Here is a 26,889-nt window from a genome sequence, read left to right as displayed (position 1 = left end):
CCCTATGCACCACCAGCTATAACAGCTCTGGATGTCAAGGTGCTCATGGCATCTCCACAGGCTCTCTGATAATCTCTCCACCAGTCTGACACCTTTTTTTCCCTACAGTTGTGAAAGAAGTTGTCTCAGCAAATGAGAAATCATCACTACACAAGAGACATCCCTTTCCTGGTTTGGGTCAAAATGTAACCTTGAGCTTTTGCAATAGATCAGACTCCTCTCTCTGTGACTCCCTGAGCACAGTGGTGCGTGTCTGTAGCCATTTAGCTAACTCCAGGAAGCAAATCAAGTTAAAATGCCCAGAAAGAAATTTTTCTAGCATTTACTCATGACTTATTACATTGCAGCAGCGAAGGTTTCAAAACAGGAAAGTACTTCTACTCCAGGCTGAAATAGCATGCTGTAGCGCAGCCAGCAGGCAGGTAGCTTCCTGCTCACACCCTGGGCAATACCTACTTTTGCTGAGGGTGGAAGTAGGTACAACCGTGGCAAGGGGTGACTCTGATGACAGAGAGAAACCTGTAAATGTGAATTCTAGTTTTTGCTTCTAGCCACAAGCAAAAGACCTATTTAGCATTGGCTCAGCTTACTACAGCCAATATAGTTGTCATTTTATCCCACTAAAGCTTAAGGAAGCTGTACTGGCTGGTGCTGGTGGTATTGACAGCAAGGTAAAGTAGCTCTTTCCTGCAGCAACAGTCTTTCCCCTTTACCCATTTTGCCAGCCAAAGCAGTAAGCCAAGCTTTCATGGGGTCTCCATCCCAGTCCCTCCTTCTGCTCCCTGCCAGATCCCAAAGGCAGCAACAATCAGTTCTGACACTATGGCCGACAAGCCCTGAGCTGTGTGTGGTTATGCCACTGCCACATGTTCTCCAGGGCAGAAATGAATGTGGTGGACACTACTCCTGCTCCTGGTTTAAATACACCTTTGAAAACTTGCTGTCTTAACTAGGTTGAGCTGAAGTGGTCATTGACATTTTTAGATGCTACATACAACTACATGAATGTACATATATGTATCTCCTATTTAAGATTCTCCAGTGCGACTTTATATTCACAGCTTTCAGCTCAGATGGCACTTAAAGATAACCATGCACTATTTTTTGCCTCAAGTGCTTTGAGAGAGAAGTGGAGACTCTGGCTCCTTTTTCTGGTGGTAGCCTGGTGTTGTCCAGCTACCTTCCTCAGAGGAGAAATCTCAAAAGAGAGGAGCTTAAGGAGCAATGTCCAGTAAAGGTGAAAAACAGCCTGAAGACTGGAGGAAGGCAGCAGCTGTCATCTGAAGGTGTTGTAAGTGGAGACGCCACCGGAGTTGCCCTGCACCCCTTCCACTATGCAGATGCCAACAGCTGTTAAGAGGAGCCCTGGGTGTAGCACAGGTTTCACTGGCATCGCTGATCCAGAAGCTATTCTTGGACACCACCTACTGGAATTTTCCCTATTAACTATTATCAAGATGAACAGTTGTGCAGGGTGTCAGCAGCATCCCAAGCCTGGAAGCAAAGAGACAAACTAGACCTTCCCAGTCCTTTTCAGTGAACGTCCTGCTTGTTTTTCTGAGAGAGGGGAGCTGCCCTGGAAAGCCTTGTGAAAAGCTTCTCTATGTAAGGGAGGGATTTTTACATGGGACCAGGAAAGGGGATGCCAATGCCAAAAGAAGTGCTGTGAATGGAGGTGGGTGAAAGAAACAAGGAAAAAAGCAAAAGGGAGAAAAAAGTCTGCAGGCACTAGTAAGGAATACACCAGAGGTCTTCCCTAACACAACTCTGAGGGAGGGGGCATTTTATACCCATCAAGCACCAGTTTAAATACTCTTGCAAGACACGAAGCATTTAAGTCCATGATCTTTCTTTTTTCATCAAGGTTTATGTGGCACTGAGAAAAAAACTCTTCTTAACTTTTCAACGCCACATTTTAAATCAGAAAAGAAGAGGAGGTATGGCTTCTGACCACTCTGCCTTTTGGCACCAATACCAAAAACCACAGTGCTGATGCTTATAACTCCTGACAGTCGTGACATACAGACAGAAAAGAGAGCAAAGGACCATAGTTGTCAGTCATCCTCATTTGTGCAGCAGGCAAGGGCCGTCCTTGACCTCTGCATGGTGTTGCTGCATGTGATGGGAAGAAGCCTCCCAGCTGCCATTGCTCCTCATAGAGGACACAGTCCTGCTCTTCCTCCCCCTTCCCTGCTGTGACCTGCTGTAGCTGTGGGGTTGCAGAAAAAACCCCAACAAGCCCCCAGCACACCCATGGGTCCTAATTGCTCTGAGTGGACTCAGCAGGGACATCTACCTACACCTGCTGCGCAGCAGCTCTACTTAAGCTCAGTCTTGCATTATCTTGCAGATGGATTGGTCTTTGATTTAGCTGCTTGGATGTGCCCTTTGGGTTTGCCACCTGGCTCCCTTTGCTGACTGCAGCCCCTGGGTGAACCTTGGGCTTAGTGCACCCCTTTGCTGTGTCTGGGGCTGCTGATGGATCCTGCTACTAGCACCCAGCTCTGCTGAGGTACTGTGGCACTGTGTGTGTGGGCAATGGCACTGCTTGTGCTGGGGTTTCCTTGTCCCCCTTTGTGGGGCAGTGCTGCTCCCTGACCTAGGTAAATGCTATTACCACTCTTCCACTTATTGTCCCTCAGGTAACTATCTCCTCCAGGGTTTTTCAACAGAAGTTCCTCCTGTTACATATATATAAATTTTTTTTTCCTGTTTATGTTTGTCTCTGAAGCCACCTCATCTAATAGTTTCCTCTGGGGAACAGGCCTAGACTTAAGATCGTAAACTGATTTATCTTCTCATAAGGTCAGTCAGTCATGAAACAATCTGTGCAAGGCCTGTTGAGTCCCCCTGTTGCCTATCATGACATTCCCAAGTCTGTTCCTCTCTTCGCTGTCTGCCTACAAATTGGCTTTTGCTTTCAGTCAGGTGAAGACTCAAGACCACTGACTCCTTTTTTTTTTTTTTTTACATCTGTATTCCTCTTTGGCTCTCAGAGATGGTCTTACTCTTCTTTTTTTAAGTGCTGTGGATGAGATGGTTTCTCTAAAACATCTCTGCAAACTGTATTGACTGATGATATTGTGCTGTCCATGGCTGCCGTGAAAGAGTAGTTTTGTGACAAGCTCTGTCCTTATCCAAGGTGCATACACCCCCCAGGCAGTTCATCTGGGAGGCCTTAGCTTAGCACTCATCCTTCTGGCATGGTCCGAGCTCTCTTCCAAGCTTTTGTCTTTTAAGAGACCAGTGACATTTTGCGTGTAAGTCTGACTCTCACTGATGGTTGGGAAGGCAGAAATGTAGCAAAGCTGTTCTGGTGTTGTGCATTCAGGGGTCTGCATACTGCAGGATTTGAACAAGCCATCAGTAGCTGCAGAGATCCTGCTGGCATCTATGGATACCCTCCTGCTGATGGTCAGGATGGTGTAGGTAGGAGAGTCTGCTGGGACTTCGAGGGGTATTGTTTGGTTTTAAATACTAACTTCCTCTTCTGTTGGATGTAGAAGTTAACGTATAAAAGATGTATCTGTCAGGTTGAGCAGCCTTTGGCAGTGGAGCTTCTTCAGTATGGCGTACATAGAGTGTGAACACATTGGTAATGGCTTTTAATATTAAGAGGTTTATGAAGCAATTGTGATTAGAGAGGCCTCTTCCTTCAGCAAAACTGAAATTCTTTCTTCAAACACTTCCCCTTTCTGTTGTATGGTATACTGCAAAAGGCTTTCATTGCTGTGTCATATCACCTAGGGCTCTCCTTCAGGATAAATTGTGCCAAACAAACAATGTGTTCCTGGAAAACGCTTGCATGTCTTGAAAGCATGTCTCTGGCTCAATTGCTGATTGGGTAAGCACTCCTTTTATAGGGAGTAAAATCGGAGATTTATAGCCTACACTGATAAATGTGATCCAGCCTGACAGTCCTTTCATCATAATGAATGATAGATCTAGTTGTTACTACCCTGTTTTATTACTGGTAACAGGTAGATTTGAACTACGCTTGTTGCAAAGGATGAATGCAGTAGACTGGAATGAAAATGCCAGAGCCATTATGTTTCAAACCCACTTAAGATGGAAAGCTGTCTTGCATGTCACATGTAGACTATATGTCACAAGAAAAAAAGCCCTTGCTGTTGGAGTTTGTTCTTTTCAGTGAGCCTTTCCTAATTTTAAAGGTGGAGTTCATGTGTTCATCTTGCACTGTTGGTGAGGCCTCTGAGAAAGTATCTGTGGTCAGACCAAGTCTTTTCATAATTAATACTAGCCTTGACTCTCCTTGATTCCCAGTTGCTTACAGGCTGTTTGTTCAGAGTAGGTCTTATATCTGCTGGTGTTTATATACAGGAGATTTGCAGGGCCACGTGATAGAGTGGCAGATTATGTAGCCTATAAATAATTTGTTCTGCAGTAATAACCTTCCTGTGTCTGTAAAATGAAAGTGCTTGGTGAAAATGATGCTGCGTAGATCTGTAGGACCTAACTCTGTCATCTCCACAGGCTTTAAAACAAAATAAGTCACGATATGCCTAAATTTGTGACAGTCTGAGCTTCTACTGCTGATGAAAGAGGTGTAGGGATTGACAGGCCAGCCAGCCACCTGTGTTATGTATGGCCTACCTTACAGGCCAGTAATATGCCTTAGACTATGAGACTACTGAAAACCTGTGCTGATGTTACGGCTTCCAGATGTCTGAAAGTGCCAAAGAAAAGGATGTTGTCATATTACCTGGAGAGCTGGCAATTCAGCTAGCTGCCCAGGCATGAGAGCAAGCTTGTAGTGATGGCACTAAGGCTTTGTAGATTTTCACTCTAGACAAGCCCCAACAGAATAACCAGATCAAAACTGCTAACACCATAAGTTTCACTAAAAATTAATTAGTAGGAAGGAAGAAAAGGAGGAAGGGCAGGCACTGCTTTGAAGGCTGAGTTGCAAAAAGTAACACCATGATAACCCTGAAGGGTATTTGGACTAAGACAACATAGAATTTGGCCTTCAGTGGAAAATCTGGCAAGAGGCTGATGTTACAGTTGATGCTGCCTCCCCAAGGTACACAATACGGGGACTCTCGCTGGCTTTTTCTGACACCCCGGAAGCTCAGTCCTCACCAGTTTGCTAGTGCTCTTCAAAAGAGGCATCTGATCTTGCTGCTGACCTTTCTGGATGCCTGTTCTTTAGACACCCTCTGATCCTAGCTGAGGAAACTGTCCTTCCAAAGAATAAGCGTTTTCTGAGGCATCTCAAGTCTGAAATGGAGGTTACCCAAAATCACCAGGTGCACTGGGAGTAGCTCCTTACCTGCAGGAGTAGTCAGGTCGCAAGCAGTGTGTGGTGGGGCCTGGGAACTTTTGTAGGTTGAAAAAAGTGTCTGTGAGAAGCTGCATTTCGCCCCCCTGAGATGCAAAGCCCCTGTTTTCAGCTGGCTTTCCACAGGCTTACTTGGTCTCCAGGTTTAATGAGAAAAAAAGTCTATTGCATGACCCTGGAAAGGCTGCAAAGTTTCCTGTGAGTATCTAGGTATGTGGGTGTGCATATAAAAGTCTTCATTAATAAACGTATTTACTGTAGGTAAAATGACGACATTGTTTGCAGTTATGCCTTCCATACGCTTTCTGCTAGAGCTCCCTTTCTTCACTTCTGACTTAACCAAAATTTCTTCTTTAGCTGCAGTTTTCCATTGTCGCTGCCATTTCCCATTGTTTCTTGCTTGCCTCAGGCTTAGCTATTTTTCTGAGAAGTTATAGTTCAAAAGATCTCCCTGGTGTTGACTAAGTTTAGAACAAAACTGTTTTGCCTTATATTTCTGACTGAAATAGCTGTTTGATTATTTCAACCCTTCCATGTTCTGAAAGGCAGCCTGGGATTTTGGCTGGAAGATCAACCTAAGTAAAGGGTGTGCTTTTGTTTTGCCTTTGTGAAGAACAGCCAAATAATTCTGTCAAGTTATAGGCCAGTGAAAATCCTGATTCACATCCTTGTTGTGGGAGAGGAGAGGGGAGAGGCTGGTGGAAACAGCCTTTGGAAATGGTATTTTCCCTAAGAGAAAGGGACAGAGCAATTGTGTGGAGCAATGAGTACTGAGACAGGTGAGTGGATGAACAAGCAAGCGTAAGGGCTGTGGGAAATGGGATGAATGAAGCTTGTATGGTAACATATACACAAGCAAATGAGTTAGAGGGACTGCTGTCTAAATTTTGCCACAATATACAGAAATTTCCAACCTCTGCATTTCTGTATGACCGGCCAAAAGCTGTGTAATTTGTTGCCAAGGTTGTTCCCTGCCCTGGTCCACAGAAAGTTAACAGCTTTCCACCTGTATTATCTGTGCCAGGATCTTATGTGGTTAAAACCTACCTGATGTAGAGGTTTAATAGAAATACTAATGCTGGTGTGAATGGAAATACATGGCTGAAGACATCAGAAAAACAGCAGATGAAGGATTAGAGTGGTATGTACTAATTGCTGCAGAGCCACCCTATGCATTTCATGCAAACAACCAGATAGCGGGAAGACAAACACAAACTGATGCCTTAAAGTGACAAGATGATGATCAACAGTACTGAAACTGTAAAATACCCAGATAAGGATAATAAAAGTTTCAGGCAAAATTGAGCCTCCTGAGGGGTGAGGCACACAATCATAGTATCCACTGCTAAAGGGTATAAAAGATGCATCCAGAAATATGGGGGAGCCCAGGAGCTGCAGTGAGACAATGATGGTGTTACACCATGTGCTTCCTGCTGCACACAGGTGATCCCTGCCAGAGGGATGCATACAGCTCTATGCACGTGAGTATGTTGATGGGAGAGTGGGATGGGGTAATATCAACTTATTCAATTCTTGCTAATAAAAATCAACTTTCCTGTCTGTAAGGTCTTGCAATGGGTTTTGTTCCACTAATTTTCCAGAGTGATGGAACTAAATGTTCCAGTTCTGCTAACGATCAATGTAGGAGGTGATATATACCCATGTGATGGTATTTTATATATACTCCAATTGCCTTAAAAAAAATTATCTAGATAATTAGATTGCAAAATTGCTATGTTAAAGGAGTATTCAGGCCAAAGTCAGGCACTCAGCTGCTGCAAATCAAAGTTGTCTGTTTAATCTTCATGCTGCCCTCTTGCAGGAAAGCTACTCAATAAAAATGTTTGCTGTGTTTCTCATTTTCTAAATGATCAGCTTGAGATGCATGTTGCCCATTTGAGAGATGCATTGAATGCTGTCAATTATGGGTGACACTACTGCATCTAAGCATATAAAGTGCCACAAAAATGCTATAAAGAAAATCAGGCCACACAAGTTACAAAGCAGGCTTTCTGCATGAGAGGTTCTTGCTGATCTGGATGCTGCAGCTATAAAATGAAGGCAGCTCTCTGCTCTCACAAGAAGTCAGAAAAACTTGTGCTGTGACTGCCATCCAGGTACCTTTTCTCCCTTCCTATCTGCCTCTGTTCCTGACCATGCTGGGTGGGCTTGTTTCCTGGGTGCCTTTTGTTTGAGGAAAAAAATGCTTGTGAAGCAATCAGGGGTGATAGTGGTGAGGGCAGAGAAAAGCTACCCAGTAGGCTAATATGTCTGTGTTCTAAAATCAAAACAGATACAGAAGTGATGCTGGCCAAAGTACTGAATGGGTGCTGTTGGCTGTGTGTCACTCCTTCAGTGATGCATAGGAGGATATGGGAGAGTCCTGTGAGCAGCAGTAGTGTCATGTAATTCAATACAATAAAGCTTATAAAAGTAAGATATCCAGCCATATAAATATGTTCATCCCTTGTTCATCCCTGCTTAATTCTGCTCTTTTCATCACCTCTTCACAGTCATCCTGTCTGAAGGGGTGGGTTGCACAAGTGAGTTTCTGGTTTCTCATACCTGTATTCTGCCTGCCTGCCAGCGTCAGAAAGTGCTGCCTGCTGCTGTGCTTCTGGTCTGATTCTGTGACTGCTGTCTGCCAGGCACTGTTGCAGTCTCTTGGGCTGCCCTTGAAGAAGGCAAACTTCCCAATGCTTAACTAGTAAGTAAGAACATCTGGGGAAAATACTTTCTGTTTGTCTCATGAAGTTTAGCATAGAGACAGAAGTGCATTTTCTTCTCCACCCCCCCGCCTCACAAGAGTGGGGCAGGAGTTACTTAAATGTTTACAGCAATGTCCTTAATCTAGAGTTCAAGGAAAAGATTTGGTGGAGATCAGTCCATGAATTTTAGCATGGCAGCTGCCTTAAAATCTGGCTGAAAATGAGTGGTTGTGGATTCCTATCACTATTCTCACTCTCTCACTTATGGATGTTTCCCTGCTGCCAAAGGGTGGACCTGTTCTGTTCTCCAAAAATAAAAGCAGATGGTTTTCCTTCTTAAAATACCCAAAGGGGATTGCCAACACAGATCCTCTTCACTGTGTGCCCATCCGAGTGTGCCCACTCAAATCCTGTCCCTTCTAGCAACGTGGAAAGGCTAATCCCTGGCACTGAAAGCACCCAGATTAACCCACTGCAGGATTAGGATGCTTGAGCTGTTCTTAGAAGATTAGTGTATTTGGTTCTCAACATTTGTTGAACTTGGCCTGAAAATTATTTCCAATAAGGTCACTGACTCTTGTGTGTCAGTTTGCCTGGCACATTAGGAAAGGCTGGAGTTAAAGCAAGTGGCTGTAAAGATTAAATGGAAGTGCTGAGTGTGCAGCATTTATTTTTGGATTCAAACCAGTCATTGCTGCTGATGGGGACAAAAGGCTTTGGTCAGGTCCAGAGTAGCTGATCTTCTGTCTCAATGGGGAGGTGGTCATGGTAGCTGTGACAGCTGGCTTGCAGTTCAGTGTGGGTCAGAGGAAAGAGTTTTTGACTTAACCCAGGGATCCTTGCTGGTGACTGGATCTGGGACAAGGAATTGTATCAGTTATCTCTTTCATCTGCATTTGGGACTCACACAGAGCTGCTTTTCAGGTCAGCTGAAAAGGATGTGCCCATGCACATCCCTTGGTGTTGAGAGATTCTCCTTTTCATAGGCTATTTTATTTTTAGTTGCAGCCCATAAAGCCAACTTTGTCCTGAGCTGCATAAAGGAGTAGGTGATTCTCCCCCTCTACTCCACTCTTGTAAGACCCCCCCTGGAGTACTGCATCCAGCTCTGGGGCCCCCAATATAAGAAGGACATGAACCTGTTGGACCAAGTCCAGAGAAGGGCCATGAAGATGGTCCGAGGGCAGGAGCACCTCTCCTGTGAAGACAGGCTGAGAAAGTTGGGGTTGTTCAGCCTGGGGAAGAGAAGGCTCTGAGGAGACCTTATAGCAGCCTTCCAGTACCTGAAGGGGACCTACAAGAAGGCTGGCGTGGGACTCTTTACAGGGGTGTGTAGTGATAGGGCAAGGGGTAATGGCTTTAAAATGAAATAGAGTAGATATTTAGATAGATATAATGAAGAAATTAATCACTATGAGGATGGTGAGGCACTGGAACAGGCTGTCCAGAGAACTTCTGGATGCCCCATCCCTGGAATTGTTCAAGGTCAGGCTGGATGGGGCTTTGAGTAACCCAATCTAGTGGAAGGTGTCCCTGCCCAACCCAAACCATTCCATGACAATTGCTTGGCTGGAAGCAAATATAACCACTACCCTAGCACTGGTTTTGCGCAACTATTTGTGCTGGTCTCCAGGTAAGAGATAAAAACCTCTGTCCTAGATGACAGAGTCTTCCTTGATGAGGAAAAGTGCCTGTTAAATGGCTTTTCTGGTGCTTTGCTTTCTGGACCTCCCTGCTAATGATTGTGCGCCATTAAGTGGTTGAGCTGCCCACAGATGAACTTGTCTCAGTTCCTGCACAGTGCAAAATGAGTTTATGTTGAGGGCAGGGCATCCACAGTGCTACCTTCAGGTAGAAAGCAACTGGCTTCTGCTTTCTGTGCTGGCACTTGAACTGCCTGTGCTCATAATGTCTTATTTCAGGAGGATTCATGTTAAAAAAAAAATCTTCCTTTCATCAACAGGGCATTAATTCCAGTGCAAAGGCTGTTCACACTAGCTCAGCACATTGTAAATGCTTACACTACTTTCTAGTGTGTGTGGGAGTAACAGCAGAGCTGCAGTCCCATTGCAGCCAGTCCCTATTGTGTGTGAACTGGTATGTGAGGTGCACTGATGCTGGTGGAACACATCATGGTGCTGCAGGGAGTGTGCATGGGGAGGGATGGACATGGTAGATCTCTTCACCTTCTTGAAAAGCAAGTCTTTTCCTATTTTCCTCTGGGAAATTACAAATGAGGACTCTAAAGATAGACCATTATTTAAAGATTTTTGGTAATACAGGAAGAGTATGTATAGTCCTCTTTGCTTTTCAGTGGAAAACTGCCATGATAGCAAAACAACTGTTAGATAGGAACTGTTTTCCTCTATCATGACCCAGGTGAACACAGACTTACATTTGATTCAATGTGGGCTTTAAACTGAAGGACTTGGTGTGGGGTCCAGGCCAACCAGAGCAGTGACAAAGGTGCCTTAACTGCCTCATGAGATGACAACCAGGAGACCAACCACCTCAAGGGTGTGCATGGCTATAGTGGGTCCTTTTGCACCCCTCCAGGGAGATCTGTGTGCCCAGTTACCTCTCTGAAATGCCCATACACCCATGCATGTGGCATGGGGAATAAACAGGAGGAACTAGAGGTCTGTGTGCAGTTGCAGGGCCATGATGTGATTGTAATTACAGAGACATGGTGGGATAGCTCACATGACTGGAATGCTGCAATGGAAAGCTACAGGTTTTTAGAAAAGACAGGCCAACAAGGCAAGGTGGGGGAGTTGCTCTTTATGTGAGGGAGCAACTGGAATGTATCGAGCTCTGCCTAGGAGTGGAGGAAGAATGAGTTGAGAGCTTATGGGTAAAAATTAAGGGGCAGGCGAATAAGGGTGATACTGTTGTGGGCATTTGCTACAGGCCACCTGATCAGGAAAAGGAAGTCGATGAGGCCTTCTACAGATGGCTGGAAGTAGCCTCTCAATTGCAGGCCCTGGTTCTCATGGGGGACTTCAACCACCCTGATATTTGCTGGAAAAGCAACATGGCGAGACATGCACGATCCAGGAGATTCCTGCAGAACACTGAGGATAAATCTTTGACAGAGGTAGTGGAGGAGCCAACAAGGTGAGATGTGCTGCTGGACCTTATACTAACAAAGAAGGTCTGGTTGAGGATGTGAGGGTTGAGGGTAGCGTTGGCTGCAGTGGCCATGAGATGGTAGAGTTCAAGATCCTGTGTGGTAGAAGCAGGGCGACAAGTAGGATTATGATCCTGGACATCAGGAGAGCTAATTTTCATCTCTTCAAAGACCTGCTTAGAGGAATTCTATGGGTTAGGGCCCTAGAAGTTGGGGGAGGGTGTCCAAGAGAGCTGGTCAATACCACTTCCTCCAAGCTCAGGATCAGTGCATGTCTAGGAAGAAGTCAAGCAAAGGAGCCAGGAGACCCGCATGGATGAGCAAAGAGCTTCTAGAAAAACTCAAATGGAGGAAGGAGATTTACAGTATGTGGAAAAAGAGACTGACCACCTGGGGAAGGATATAGGAATGTAGTCAGGGTATGTAGAGATACAACAAGGAAGACCAAGGCCCAGTTGGAACTAAACCTGGCAAGGGATGTCAAGGATAACAAGAAGGGCTTCTTCAAATACATCAGCAGTAAAAGAAAGACTGCAAGAACTGTAGGCCCACTGCTGAACAAGGAAGGGGCCCTGGTGATACAGGATGCAGAGAAGGCAGTGTTACTGAATGCCTTCTTTGCGTCAGTCTTTACTGCTAAGGCTGGCCCTCAGGCATCTCAGCCCCTAGAGGAGAGAGAGAAAATCTGGAGAAAGGAAGAATTCCCCTTGGTTGAGGAGAATTGGGTTAGAGATCATTTAGGCAAACCAGATCCTCATAAATCCATGGGCCCCGATGGGATGCACCCATGAATGCTGACGGAGATAGTGGGTGCTGTTGCTAAGCCACTCTCCATCTTTGAAAGGTCATGGAGAGTGTGCCTAAGAAACGGAGGGTAGCCAGTGTCACTCCAGTCTTCAAAAAGGGCAAGGAGGAGGACCTGGGAAACTACAGGCTAGTCATCCTCACCTCCATGCCTGGAAAGGGGATGGAACAGTTCATCCTGAAGGTCACATCCAGGCATGTAGAGTAAAAGGTTATTGGAAGTAGTCAACATGGATTCACCAAGGGGACATCATGCATGATCAACCTGATAGCCTTCTTTGATGGTGTGACTGGCTGGGTCGATGAAGGGAGAGCAGTGGATGTTGTTTACCTCAACTTCAGCAAGGCTTTTGACACTGTCTCTCATAACGTCCTCATAGGTAAGCTTAGGAAGTATGAGTTACATGAGTGGACAGTGAGGTGGATAAAGAACTGGCTGAATGGCAGAGCTCAGAGGGTCGTGATCAATGGTGCAGAGTCTGGTTGGAGACCTGTAACTAGCAGTGTTCTCCAGGGGTCTGTGGTGGGTCCAGTGCTGTTCAACATATTCATCAATGACCTGGATGAAGGGACAGAGTGTACCCTCAGCAAGTTTGCTGACGATACAAAACTGGGAGGAGTGGCTGATATGCCAGAAGGCTGTGCTGCCATCCAACTAGACCTGGACAGGCTGGAGAGCTGGGCTGAGGGAACCTCATGAAATTCAGCAAGAGCAAGTGTAAGGTCCTGCACCTGGGTAGTAACAACTTAATGCACCAGTACAGGTTGGGGGTTGACCTGCTGGAAAGCAGCTCTGCTGAGAGGGACCTGGGAGTGCTGGTGGACAGCAAGCTGACCATGAGCCAGCACTGTGCCCTTGTGGCCAAGGCAGCCAGCAGTATCCTGGGAGTGTGGCCAGCAGGTCAAGGGAAGCTATCCTCCCACTCTGCCCTACTGAGGCCACATCTGGAGTACTGTGTCCAAGTTCTGGGCTCCCCGGTTCAAGAAAATTAGGGAACTACTGGAAAGAGTCCAGCAGAGAGCTGCCAAGATGATTAGGGGACTGGAACATCTCTCTTATGAGAAAAGGCTGCAAGACCTGGGCTTGTTCAGCCTGGACAAGAGAAGATTGAAGGGGGATCTTATCAATACTTATAAATATCTGAAGGGTAGGTATCAAGAGGATGGGGCCAGACTTTTTTCAATAGTGCCCAATGACAGGACAAGGGGCAATGGGCACAAGTTCCTTTTGGAGGAAGTTCCAGCTAAACATGAGAAAAACCTTCTTTACTGTGAGGGTGACAGAGCAGTGGAACAGGCTGCCCAGAGAGGTTGTGGAGTCTCCTTCTCTGGAGATATTAAAAACCTGCCTGGATGAGTTCCTGTGCCCCCTGTTCTAGGTGTACCTGCTCAAGTAGGGGGGCTGGACAAGATGATCTCCAGAGGTCCCTTCCAATCCCTACTGTTCTGTGATTCTCTGAAAAGTGCTCAACATTGCCTGTGTTGTGGATTTAATTCAGCATTGTTGCTAAGTGTCATGATTTCAAGAGTATCTTGAGTTTCTTTTTGTACATGTGGACTGTATAATGCTTCCCCTTGTGCATACAAACATTAACAGCCATTTCTTGGCTGAAATATGTATAGCTGCATTTGTCACTCATCTGACAGGCCAGCAAGGGTATTCAACTGAAATCCATGTGGAAGACAGAAGTCTAAAAATTCTATTAGTGAAGATACACTAGAAAGGTAGGGCCTTTCCATAAATGCCTGCTTTGAGTTTGACATTAGCACCTTAGAGCTGTATCTGTAATGAGCATTTCTGCTTTTGGCAATGCTGTGCAGCCTAGTGAAGCAAGAGCCATTTAGTTTTAACACATTTATAAGGACTAAGTACATTTCTCTGTACTTTAGAAACATACTTTGGGGGATTTCCATAGAGCTGCATGATAAAATAATTTTGAATATTTTATGTGAGGCCTGTGTTGCAATCTATTCTGAAAAAACCTTTTGAAACCCAGAATGTGGGCCTAAAGCTTCTGCCTTGCTTACTGCAGCAAGAAGACAAAGCCACTGCTATGGTGACACTGCCTCCAGTTGTCTCACTGAAACAGGATATGTATTACGAAATAACCAGCAAAAATATGGGGCAGCAAAGTGTGCGTCGTTTCTCCCACTTGGCCAATATTTGCTGCGTGTGGAACTTGCCCTTGGTTTAGATCAGTGTGGACCAGGCTGATCAGCCATGCCTAACAGGTGTGTGTAAGACAATTGTCTGTATTAAGTAAAGAATTTCAGACCACCCATTCACTGGATAAAAATGTAATGTCTGACATGATGCTGAAGTCATTTGGACTATCTGATGAGTAAAAACATACATATATAGATATACAAACTATATATATAAAATGGGCTATAAATAAGACATCATCCAGTGTGGGGAAGTGCACTGTAGATTTTTATATACTAGGATGAGAGTGACATATGATGTAAGTAAAGGTTCTGCTTGTATTTCAGCCCATACTTGCTGTAACAGTGCTTGTAAACTTGTAACCTGGATGGAGGTAGTTGTAGGACATGGGGAGGGTCACCGTGTACACATCTAGGGGATACACAAAGTGAAAAAGAGGGAGAGAAAGATGCTAATGTCACCACACTGAGCTCAGGCCTTGGTTTTCTTCAAGGAACAGGTCATGTATGAGCGGTTCTTGTTTGAGATCAGTGTGTAGAGCATATCTGGCTGATATGAAATAACCATACATAAGCCACTGGTTTCCTTATCAGAATATCTTCAAAGAGTAGACCTCAGATCTACACTGATAAGGGACAGAACAGCAGTACTGGCTGGATGCCCTGCCCTTCCCCACAGCTGCAAATCCATGTTCATGTAGGCTTTGTACCCCCATCACAAAGGTGAAGGGAGACCCAGCAGTGTTCATTGCTAGCCCCATGATGTTGCTTCTAATGGATGAAGATAGGTGTTAGTTTATTCACTGCCTTTGTTTGACATGGGGGAGACCCCAGCAAGACTGTCTGCTTGATAGGCACTGTAGTAGCTTGGATAAATAACATCATGATGCTGAAGCATATTTTTAATTGGCTATAATAGTTTAAATTTGAGGGGAAACAAGGGCAAATATAAAATGAAAGGAGTGGGTGTGGTGAGACAGCAGTCCTGTAGCAGGCAGAGATGCGGGTGAAGACTGATGACTACTGTAGCTTGCTCTGCTTCTGTGGGACTGGCTTATGGTGTGAACAGGAGCCTTTTCTGTACCTGAACAAAAATTTACCAATAGAATATGCTTGAAACCAATTAAAAAAAAAAAAAAAAAGGGAAAAGTCCATTTAGTACTTCAGGTTTGGGGTTATCCTCTCATCTTTCCTTCCTTTCTGGTTCTGACATCAGGAAGGTTCTCCCTGGGGTTTCTAGAGTCCTTCAGATCTAGGAATTGTTTTAAAAAGCCCAGCTTTGAGGCCAGTTTGGGGTTTTGCAACAGAGTATGCACTGCACTGCAAAGAATAGGTGTGAAGTATAAAAATACAGAATTACTATACATGTGCTTGCTGTACAAGAGAAGTTACATCTATACAATGTTTAACACTAAAATGCTCCCTGAGTGCCAAGTCCTGAGAGGAGCTCAGCTTTCGTCTCCCTCTGGGGCTATAGGAAGATCTGTAGCTGCTCACAGGATCCAGACCTTGCTATGTGTTACATTTCCAACTTCCCCAAACCCCAAATCCAGGCTGTTTCTGTAGCTACCCCTGCAAGTGTCCCCTCTCCCACACAGGAGTGCTGCCCTAGCTATGATTTTGAGATGCAACATTTTGTGCCTAATTGTTCAGTTTTCCTCCTTGTGGCAGAGATAGGGAAGGATGAAACAGGCAAGAGCCCGAGAGCTTGCACTCATTAGCTTTTGTCTGCCAGCAAGCTGGGAGGGTGCATTACTCTGGCTGTTATAAAAGGCCGTCATTAAGTAATCACATTTCTCTTGCATAAGTGCTTGTTTTTGGGAGGCTTTAGCCAATCAGAGGCTGCAGCTCAGACAGAAATCATGTTTAACTACCGTGATTTTTAAAAATATGCATAATGATTAATCTGCTGAAAGTTGTGCAAAATCTCTTTAGATAAGGTTGAGCAGCAGAGACTCCTCAGCCCTGGTGGTAGCTGAACTACAGCTGTAAGACGCTGCCAAAAAGTCTGCGCGGATCCATGTGAGTAGTATTTCTGATACTTCTACAGGGTGTTTGTGCCTGATATCTGCAATATTTCCCTGCCTGTAGTTGTTTATTGCCAGCAATAAATTAGAGGAAGGCAGGAGGTGAGAGACAGTAGTGAAACTACTGACCAGTTTTAAACTAAGGCTTTCCTCCTGGACTTCTGTAAGCAAGTATGGGTTTCTCTGAAGCTGTGTAATAAAGCTGCTTCCAAATATGCTAACAAAAAAGAAATGAGGTGCTGAATTCAACTACAGGACTGTCAGCAGAACATAGATTTGGCCTGACAGTGAAATTAAAGGACCATCTAGTCTCATGTACTGGTTTGGAGTGGCCGAAAGTCAATGTTCAAGGAAAGAATATAAGAATAGGACAAGTGTTCAGTGATATTTCTTCTACTACATTTTCCTGGCTTTCAGAAATCTTCAGATTAGTTATTTCCTGAGTCAGAAATTATATATTTAATAGTACAAGTGGTTTTTTCTTTTGAGAATTTGCTAATCTGATGTATCTGTTGAAGAAAATGTTGTTTTGGGATTTGATATCTTGAGTTAAATGAGTTCTTCCACATAGGATTTTGATTTAAAAAAAAAAAGGTGGTTTTCTGTTTAGATAGAACTGAAAAGGGAAAAGCTTGTATGGATTTACAGAAAACAGAATTTCCCCTCCCACTTCCTTGTGATGTTATCTTGGATGCAGCTTAGTCCATGAACAAAGCCCAGAACTAGAAAACCATCCACTGAAATGGGAACTGGAATTTATTATATCAATGCTGAGCAGCTTGGAACAACTCAGTTGTTATTCCTGCCACCCCTGGAAGGCACTGAAGTGCAATTGTATAGAGAAGGCAGTTTAAGTGCTGAGCTGCGAGGGAAAATAAAGATGTTGCCTATAGTGTGGGTGCATGTATGCTTATTCTTACAGGTGGCACAAAACTTTTCCTTGATAGAAAAATGCTGGACTAATGGAGATCACTTGGGAGAGCTCAAGTCACTACTTACAAACCTTGAAAAAAAGTATGTAGATATTTACAATCTAGAAAGTTCTTGGGACCTGCTAAATCATTTAAATTGTATTTACAGCCAGTAGCTGAGGATGTGATACCACCATGAAAAGAAGTTCTTACTTTGTAGGAGTTACAGGATTAAAGAGGTACATGTGAAAGGCTATACTGAACTAGAAAGCACTCAGCTGCAAAGCCAGATTTTATTGTTTTCATATCTTTTTCCTAAAGAGGGCAAAATGATAGGCCCATTTGCTTCACTGTAAATGCAATAGTGCTGTAAGATAAGCTGCAATCCCTCTTTTACACTTGCTTGCTAATTATTTAGACCTTAAAACCTTTGCAATACATAGGCAAATTTGAGTTCTCTCTTGCACTGTGCCAGTAACAGATGTGTGTTGGCAAAGCAGGCTGCTCACTGGGCATGGCTTCTCATTTCAATTCTGCAACCTAGCAAGGCCTCTTTGTTTCTGTGCTTCAGGGTTGTCCAGAAATAAGGCATCCTTCCCAGGTGTTTGTAGTGTTTGCTCTTATCTGAAATTTGTACAGGGGTCTTTTGGCCTTTACAGTGCTAGGGGCTGGCAGAGGGAGGTAACAGTCAATCTTAAACATCATGAGATGGGCTTTTCCCCAGATCATCAGATTACTTAATGGATCTGGAGAGTTTACAGTGTTAAAAACCCATGAGAAACTACTAAAGATGCTACTACTAGAAATCCTTGATGTGCTGGAAGAGTATTCTGGGGAAGTATCTGTTGCTTGCCCTGTTTTTTGGGCTGTCCTCTGGGCTGCAGACAGACTGCTGTCAAGAGGACAGCCTGCTGGTTCAAAGAAGATGATCCTAGTCCATGCAAGGCCTTCTATTTGTGGTATTTTCATAAGAACTAAAATGTGAGCAAATTGGGGCATTTACAATGTTATTTTTAAAACAGTCTCTGGGGCATGGAATGAACCCAAGCATATGTTAAGGTAGCCAAACAATATTTCTAATTTGTTGTAAGGTAAAATGGATGCTATACACAAGCTGAAGATTTTTGTGATGTTTCTGTCTCTGACTACTTTCACGGTCATGGTGATACTGAATGCTGGAAATGCCACTGGGATATTCAAAGGTAATGCAAGCATATTGTCTTTGTTCAGAGGTGCATTTCATGCATTATATCATTTAATGATAGTTCTATGTATGATTATGTGTCTATATGGGTATTACATATATATGTAATCATATATCTGATTATATATGTCTGTATATGATCAAGGCACTATATCATGTAGTGCCTTAGATGGGATAGATGTTTTTCACCTCATTGCTTCTCCAAATATACCTTGGTCTGTGAAAGATGGGAGTACCTGGTGCATCCTCTAGGTGTTACAGCCAGGTGCCTGAGCCCTATCCAGTCCCTTGAAATCCAAGTAAATGGTCTTGTCCCTGGTGAACCTGGATCTAGCTGTGGGTGAAGGGCAGTCTTTGCATATGCTGTCATTGTATCCCTGGCGGAAGCTTCCTAGCTGCTGCTGTGTGTTTATAGAAGTCAGTGGCCCTTGGTTTGAACACCACCCAGCTGAATCTGTCAGAAATGGACACTGTGTTTCTCCCTGACTTTCACTTGCAACTGGCTTTTCTGGTTCTGTATAAGAGGGGAGGTGCTCAGGGTTCCCCACAGGGACAGTGATCCCATAATGGACGTCTAAAAGCAAGGCAAGCCAATTGCAGCACATGGCTTGTTTTTGCCAAGGGCATCCTCTTGCCTCCCTCAGACCCACTGAGGTGTAGACTAAGCCCTGAGGAAGATTGCAGAGTGAGGGAAATCAAAAGTCTTTCCACATCCTTATTATGTAGTAACTTTTGCTTGCAATAACATTCACCACCACAGGCCTGTTCCGGACAACTCCTGGAAACATCTCAGCGAAGTACACCACTGACTTCACACCAGCTGGCTGGACTTTCCTCATCTGGAATGTCATCTATGCCTGGCAGCTTGCCTGGCTTCTCTATGCTTTGACAGGGATCTGTCGAAGGTATTTTGCCTGCTTATGGTATAAATGAGGGACAGTGGCTCTTTCCTTGTGTAGCTCAGTCTCTTACCCACTTTTCTGGGGTTTCTAGTCAGACTAAACACACTGCCATTCCTTTTGGCTTGACATGCTGAAGCTCTGCTGCTGGAGCATCTTCTAGGTTCAGCATCCAAAGCAGGGAAGCAGTTTGGAGGTGTATATGAACTGCTTTAATGTGTGGACAGGCCACAAAGCACGTAAACTGTTCTGTGAGGCCTGGCTTCCACTGATTCATGTGATTTGACAGAGCTAGCCAGTAGCTGCACTTAGCCACTTCTAGATGCTGAGAACGCACAGGGGCAAAATTAATGAATTATGGAGCTAACGCTTTGAGTTCACTTTTTGTTAGAGATCAGTGAATTGGTGTTGGGGAGTCTTTTGGGTTGTTGAACTGGACTGGAAGTTTTTTCTGGGTCTATGAGATCAGTAACTGCCTCATGCAATACCACGTAATATCTGTAATATTCTGTGATGTCTTCTGTGGGATAGACTTACATTGTAGCTCTTCTGTCAAGGGGGACCATGGACTGCTTAGTTTGAATCTTGTATATCTACTGTTTCCATGTGACTTGTAAGAAGCTGCTTGGTTGATATTGGCCACCACTGAAGGTTTAGGGAAGAATGAAGTATGTGTTGGTACAAGAGTGATCAAGTCTATATACCTAAAACTATAGAATCATAAAGGTTGGAAAAGACCTATAGGATCATCAAGTCCAACAGTCAACCCAACACCACCATGCATCTTAAACCGTGCCCTGAAGTGTCATGACTCCACCACCTCTCTGGGCAGCCTGTGCCAATGCCTGATATACACGTATGTGTATGCACCCAATATATATATATATGTTACATACACACTCACACTATGATTCCATAAGCCTTTCCTTTGGAACTGGGATAAAATCCCATGACCATGCCATTGCTGCCATCACCAGTGGCAGAAGCTTTGCAGCATCTGTGGAGCAATCCTCAGTACTCACTAAAACTGTGATGGTGCAGAGATCAGCAAGAAGTTCTGCACCATGCGACAATGTCCTCAGGGGGAAGCCACAGAGACTGTACTTTGTGTCAGAGAAGGATGCAGAGGAGAAATAGTCTGATTTAAGCAGAAATGTTTAATTCCAACATAGACTCCCTGTTAGCATGAGGAAAATGAGGCCAGGAAAGTTTGGTTAGTCAGTGCAGGCATTGTTTTCCTTTCTCCATACCCTTTTTTTCTGGGCAGGAATGAATTTGGATGTGTCTACATAAAGCCAAACTTGCTGCCAATACCTTTTTATGTGGTGTGGATTCTGAATAATGGCTTCAATGTTGGATGGCTGTTTCTGTGGGACCGAGAGTAAGTTGCCTTTTGTTACAAATGCTTTCTAACCCTCCTGTTGGGACTACTCCAACACTTCATTTTGCATTTTTCCCTATGTGAATGCTTAATCACACCTGTAAAATCTATAGCAGGCCTTGTCAAAAGGTAGCCTTCATAAAAGTTTGGGGTTATGATGTTTTCACTTTGCCCATGAGGTGGATTGGTTATTGAAGTCTAAGATGTCCTCAAAGCTACTGTTTGTCTGTTTTTTCCTCCATAGGTAAGGGAGAAGTCATGCCCCTCTTCATAAACACAGTTAAGCTCCTTGCCTTGGATTGTTTTCATAATCATGGTCACGTGAAAGGCTTATAGGAGCATTGCTGTCAAGAGGTGAAGAAATCAGTTGCAGTCAGGAAAAGAACTTTGATTAACACAATAAAGCATCATGTTGTTAAAACGAGGGCTACATGTAATGATTACCTTCTAATAAAGGCTGATTACCTTAAAGTCAGTAAAGGCCAGACACTAATGCTATGAATTAAGGCATTGTGACACTACTGGAAAAAACCATATTGTACATTGTGTGTGTGCATGTATTCTTTGTCCTAGATACCTCCTCCCGGCCTTGGTGTTCCTGGCAGCCCTCACTCTTACTACATGTGCCACCCTGTTCATTTCACACCGACTGCTGAGCATCCATTCCTCATGGTTTATGAAGGGTCACAAAGCTGAGCTCTGGCTCATCCGCATCCTAGTAGGTGGCATTTGGGAAGTTGTGCTCTTGGTAAATGCTTAAAAAAAAACCAAACCACACCCAAAACTGTACTGAAGGTATTGAGAATTAAAGATTCAATGACAGGAGATGGGTAAGGTAGGAATTCTGCCCTGACTTTAATTTGTGCCTGCTGCAGGTACACACAGGTTTAATTGTACCTCAGTTTCCTATTAGATGTCATGAGAATTAGTCAGAGCAAGATATATCCCTTGTACTTCTCCATCACTTCAGTGATGTATGAAAACTTCAGCCTAGACTTGTGTTTGGGGTGGAGAGAATATTTCTTGTATAAGGCGAAGCCATTGCTAAGGGTGGCTTCTGTTGCTGTAGCTGATGGTGATGCCCCTGCTGACTACAAAAAAAATTATATGTATTTCTTATATGGGGCAGTGTGTACTGCTCAAGGTTTCAAATGCAGCTGTCTTTCTGAATTTTGTCAAGTTCTGGAAGAAAATTTCTTTTCCACTGCCTGAGAAGAGTGGATGGTTGTTTGGCAAACTGCACAGAGAAAATAAGATAAACATACTCATACTCCACCATTCCTTGATTCCCCCCTTGTGCCTCTTTCCTACCTCAAACCTGCTACCCCCAAACCCTTCCTTCCCATCCAGGACACCTCACACTGCAGTTCCACCCATGGCTGCTGTGTGTGCTTTAAACACCTTTGGTTTCTTTGTTTGATGTTGGTGTTGCTCAGTGAGAAAGTGGGTCAGCTGAAAAAGCCCATCAAAGGAGCTAAGAGGGTCTTCAGTGGAGGGGGAAGCCTACAAAGCTGTACAGAAAACTTCCTACTGACTCTGCTGGAAACATCTCTAAATCTCTTGGCACAAACTGGGAGCAGACTGTGCTCTTTACACCCTTGTGTCTCAGGAACTGAGTATAATGCAGGGAACTCGGAATAGCTTGGATCCCCATTCTCACTGAGGAGTGCCTCCAGCTCTCACTATTGCTTGCTGCAGGCTCCATGTAGCAAAATGTGTTTGCTGGGAGGTTGTTGAGATTCAAAACACTGTTCTCTCTGCTAGTTACAGCAACCTGCAACAACTGGGCTGGGCAGCCAGGCAGGGTGTGTGCTTTGAGGTGGGGATGGGAAGACCCCATGGGGTTGCAGGGCTTTGTATGGGGCATTATGCAGCTGTCACTGGGGTGGATCTCTGGGGTGCTTTGGGGACTCCAGGGCTTCAACCCTTCTCCATGTTGAGGGACTTGCCATGCAGCTAGGTCCAGAAGGCTGGCTTAACTGCCTCAGGACCTATGGGTCACAAAAGACAAACATAAATTACCTTTTTTATCACTGCTTGTCATCTCACCATGTTGTGGCAGGTCCAGAATGGGCTGGTGCTGTATGCAACATGGACCACCATTGCCACTCTACTGAACTTTGCCATTGTGTTGATCTACAATTGGAATGTGTCCAATGGAACAGCAACAACTGCTTCTCTAAGCATCTTTGCTCTTGATCTAGTAATATGGTAAGCAATTTCATGGGTTCCCACCAAACCTGAAAAACCCCTTCCACATCTCAAAAAATGGGTTGGACTATCTGTCCCAATTCATTCACAGTCTGTCCCTGTACCAACACTGAGTATAAAGGCCTCTGTTATAATTCATGGCAGAAGAACAGAGAGCCTAGGCAGAGCTTTTCTTCCCTGACCCTCAGCAATGCCAATAAGCCAAGAACAGGTTGCTGTGACTTGCATGAGCCCAAGCTGCCCTAGGCTTGCACATAAGGGCTTGATATGGAAAACAAGAAACATGACTTTTCCCCTAAACTCACCTTAGCTAATTTTTTATTAGTATTCTGAATTTTAGTAAATGAACAGTTTTGGACTCTAGTCCAAACTGGCCTGCAAAAAAACTATTCTTGGTCCAATTCCTTTCTTAAACTTTATATGGAAAAAAAATGCACAGAGAAAATGCTTACTTTGGTTGCTCTTTTTCTTCACAGGTTTTATCTAGAAAACTTCTTTCTTGACAAGTATGTCCGCTATAACCTTACAATCTACCCAGTGGTCATCATAGCTCTGACTGGCAGTGCATGCAAGAACTTCTCATTTTCATCCCCAACGACGAATAGCATTTTTATAGGTGAATATTTTGGACTGTTTCCAACTCCTGTAAAAGAAGGCCAGTAAACACTTCCACCCCTTTCCTGTGTATTAGGGGCAGAAAGACATACTTGCCTCTTGAAAAGTATTATTTATAAAAAACAGAACTAGGGATTTATTAGAAGGTATTCATTTTGCAAAGTAAAGAGTAGAGCAGAAATAATTGCCCATGAGCCTTGGGGCTGGATTCAAACCTTGTGTTGCGTCAAGTTCACTTCCTGGTGCAACATGTTCGCCCCACAATCCTCCATCATCCACTTGGGTCCTCTGCTGGTAGCTCCATCTGACACAGGACAGGCCAAAGAAAGAGCAAGGCTGGGATCAAGGCTGTGGACTTCCGTTTACCCTATATCATTTAGGATATAGAGGCAATGCATATATTTCTGACCCAAGGAGGGGTTGTATCTGAACCTCACAATGCAAAACCCTGCACATGCTCCCCTCCTACTCAGAACTCAGGCTAGCCTTAACAAGTTGTCCTGGGATTATTTGTTTGCTGCAGGCCACTGTAGCTGAGTGTAGTCATATACTGTAAAAGGGCTTAAGCTGTCCAAATAATGTACAATCACAGCCTGGTAAAAGACATTGTGAGTAGTTTTATGTTGGAATGAGAGGAACTGAGCTGAATCCTGCTGTACCAGTTTAAGATGCCTATTCCCACTGTAGAAGGGAGCATGTTCCCAACTTTCAGCCTTCCCTCTGCCATGTATCAGTGCCTAAAGCTAATTTCTGGACTGGCACACCACCACAGCCACTCCATTACGTGTTCCTTTTTGCTGTAAGGGCAGCTGGAGCCTGGTAATGCCTAAAAGCATCCAGCAGGATTTAGCAGAGCTTGTCTGCCAAAGGCATGAAAGCACTGGAGACTCACGTCCTGATGGTTATGGCCACCAGGAATGTGAAGGTAGGCATGATCTCTGGCAGACAGCTGTGATCCTGTAGTAGGTGCATTTCTACAGCAAAACTTCATTCTTAGTGGTTCAGCTTGTTTGGCTGGTAGGGCAAGAATGTGCTTTTCCCAAACTAGTGCATGTTTCTTCATATAGTTTAACAAAGCACTCCAAGAATAGTCAATGTAATGCACTTTTATTCCTGTGTCCATAAGGCCTTCCCCTTTTAGACATGCCTTGACGTGGAAGTGTTGGGTGAGTTTGACTGGGTAGCAGTGGAACTCTGAATTCTGTAAAATGTAACTCCAATGTGAGGGGTGGGGGTAGGAGGGCAGGTAATGACTCCTATACAGGGGGTTCTTTTATCCTCTTTCCCTGAGTGCCCCCTATACTGGGAGCTGGGGTATGAAGAGACACAACAACTTTGTCACGCACTAACATGCTTCTGTGTTTCTTTTCTAGTTGTTCTGCTGGCAATGACTTGCTTGATCTTTGCTGTTCGGCTGGGACTAGTCATATGGAGACACTGTAAGAGACCACTGGAATCGTCAGAAACCCCAGACCAATCAGGCACAGTGGCCTGAGACCTCTGGCATATTGTGGCAGATACTTTAAAAAGAGAGAAAAGAATTAGGCATCCGCTGGTCCTTTCTTCCAGTATCAATTACCTTGTGCTCTTCTCTAACTATTTCTTTCTATTCCAAATGTGCATTGCTCATGTCTGCAAACCTATTCTGTTCCCACATTTCCTCACATCAGCTACTCACAGCCCCACCTTGAATCTGCACCCTCCTTCATTTGGTTTGACTCTGAATCAGTGGAGGAAAAGGTCCGTCAGCTGACCAGCCTCATGCAGCTTTGACTGACCTGTGGTGCTCTGTTCCTGCCAGCACAAAGAGGGCTGTCAACAGGCACTTGACGGGGTTGTACAGACTGTTGTTCATATTCTTTCATTGGTAGTTCATTTTCTTAAAGTGCATCTCTAAGTGAACTGTCCCTGGGAGTCAAGATGAGCAGTGGGAGGTCTGTCATTCCTTTGGTCATTCAGGGCTGTATATCTGCAAGCCCCAGATCACTCTCTGACTCTGCAGACACCAGTCACTCTCACAGGCAGTGACTTCTCCCTTTCCTGCTTCTCCTCGTTATGATGGGAACAGATACTACAGCTTTAGAGATCTGCCTTTGCAGTGTCAGCTCTGATATTTGATATCCAAGGAGGGGAGGAGGAGTGACTGAATACTTCTGACACAGTTGCAAGCCTTCAACCTATTTCAGCTTGTTGCATCTTCAGTTTTTAGAGCTACATTCACTTTTCAGGGTATCTGGGGCTCTGCTCTGTTTATTCCTGACTTTCTCAGTTAAGTTAGTCACTGTGTCAGTGCCTCTGTTTGGACCCACAATAACAGCAGATTTGTGCTGTTTCTATTCTGACTGTAAGACAGATGAGATCTGGGACAGGCGGGAGTTGTGGGTTGCCTTTCCCTGATCTGTGCAGAGCAAGCAGTGTACAATTTGTGCTGGCTGGATGCCTCCTGCTGGGGAATGGTTTGTAGATACTCTGGCAGGAGGTTAGATGTACAGGCAAGATGACACCTGATCTGGGGTAAAGCCTGCTTCTTCAAAGGAAGCCTATTTAAGAGGGAAAAAAAATTATTTGAGCTACTAAAGAAATTAATGCTGGATCAGTACTTTCTCATATGGCTTCACTGCTGCTGAGTTGATATTGGGAAGCCTAAAAGTGTGTTGAATGAATTGTCAGACCACTGCCTCTATTTCCTGTGCCTACTCAAGAGTTGGTGGTGCCTTACTGGTGTCTAGAAAGTGTTCCTACATGGGAGGTGCTTTCAAATGCTGAATACCTTGCAATACTATTACAAAGGTGAAATATTCTAAAATAATGTGCTATTTTTTACATTTATCAAAAAACAAAATCCATGTAATGCAATTCCTCTTGTTGTTCTATCAGATTGCTTTGATTTCAAATAAAGCTGCTAATTCCACCCCTCTTCCACTAACTCTGTAAATCATCTAAAGTACCTGTCCTGGCTCCCACCTTGCTTGCGCCCTGGGTTCTGCAGTGACCCTGGTGCCTTGCTTGAGCCAGCTGCCCTTCCCTGGCTGGGCTGCTCCTGGGTGTAGCTGCTTTCCCTGATCATGCCTTTATCACTTGGGCACGTGGATTCCTACATGTGACTTGAACTCCTCTGCCCAGCACCCTGTTAATTAAACTCCTGTTTTATAAGCTCTGCCTCCCAAGAGCCTAGCTAGTAAATGCCCAACAGCCTTTCTGTAAGCTGCCTTCTTTAATACAGTGGTGTTAAATACACTGATGTGTGGATTAAGGGGTCCAGGCAAGGTGAGTAGCTCGTGCTAGGCTGTGCAGCAGTTAATGCATGAGGAGCCTTGGGAGGTTTTGCATCCTCCCAGGCAAGAGCTTTGCAAACAGTTCCTGGACTAAAGCAGCTGCACTGCCTTTCCACGGGACGCTAATGAAAGCCTTCAGGGGCTTCCTCAGTGTCTGTACTGGCCAAAGGACTAGAAACTATACCACAGGATACAATTAATGTATTGATTAGCTGGGTAGAGTCAATCAACAGGGCTTCTGTAGAGGGTAGTCATG

At 44.4% G+C, this 26,889-nt stretch overlaps 2 protein-coding genes across 2 annotated transcripts in view; one reads left to right on the top strand and one right to left on the bottom strand.

Moving 5' to 3' along the window:
* Positions 1–26,889, bottom strand: part of ACTR2 (actin related protein 2) — a 516,258-nt gene that overhangs the window by 380,949 nt on the left and 108,420 nt on the right. The window lies entirely within an intron of this gene.
* Positions 16,010–26,270, top strand: LOC142055021 (uncharacterized). The gene is made up of 9 exons (XM_075088393.1): positions 16,010–16,132; positions 17,060–17,151; positions 18,140–18,250; positions 19,013–19,157; positions 20,419–20,532; positions 21,106–21,250; positions 22,595–22,743; positions 23,220–23,359; positions 24,732–26,270. The coding sequence occupies exons 2-9, from the start codon at positions 17,100–17,102 to the stop codon at positions 24,851–24,853; spliced, it is 978 nt and encodes a 325-aa protein (XP_074944494.1). The 5' UTR covers positions 16,010–16,132; positions 17,060–17,099; the 3' UTR covers positions 24,854–26,270.

Source organism: Phalacrocorax aristotelis, chromosome 3 (assembly GCF_949628215.1).
Source record: "Phalacrocorax aristotelis chromosome 3, bGulAri2.1, whole genome shotgun sequence".
NCBI classification, from domain to species: Eukaryota; Metazoa; Chordata; class Aves; order Suliformes; family Phalacrocoracidae; genus Phalacrocorax; species Phalacrocorax aristotelis.
The sequence above is the reverse complement of the archived record's forward strand: the minus strand, read 5'-3'. Positions and strand labels throughout refer to the sequence as shown.

Bases quoted from the DNA above. Each gene is read 5' to 3' on its own strand.
- LOC142055021 (XM_075088393.1), top strand. From the start codon at position 17,100: ATGGAGATCACTTGGGAGAGCTCAAGTCACTACTTACAAACCTTGAAA. The intron at 17,152-18,139 runs GTATGTAGATAT...ATTTGTTGTAAG, and splicing joins CTTACAAACCTTGAAAAAAA to GTAAAATGGATGCTATACAC. The intron at 18,251-19,012 runs GTAATGCAAGCA...TCACCACCACAG, and splicing joins TGCCACTGGGATATTCAAAG to GCCTGTTCCGGACAACTCCT.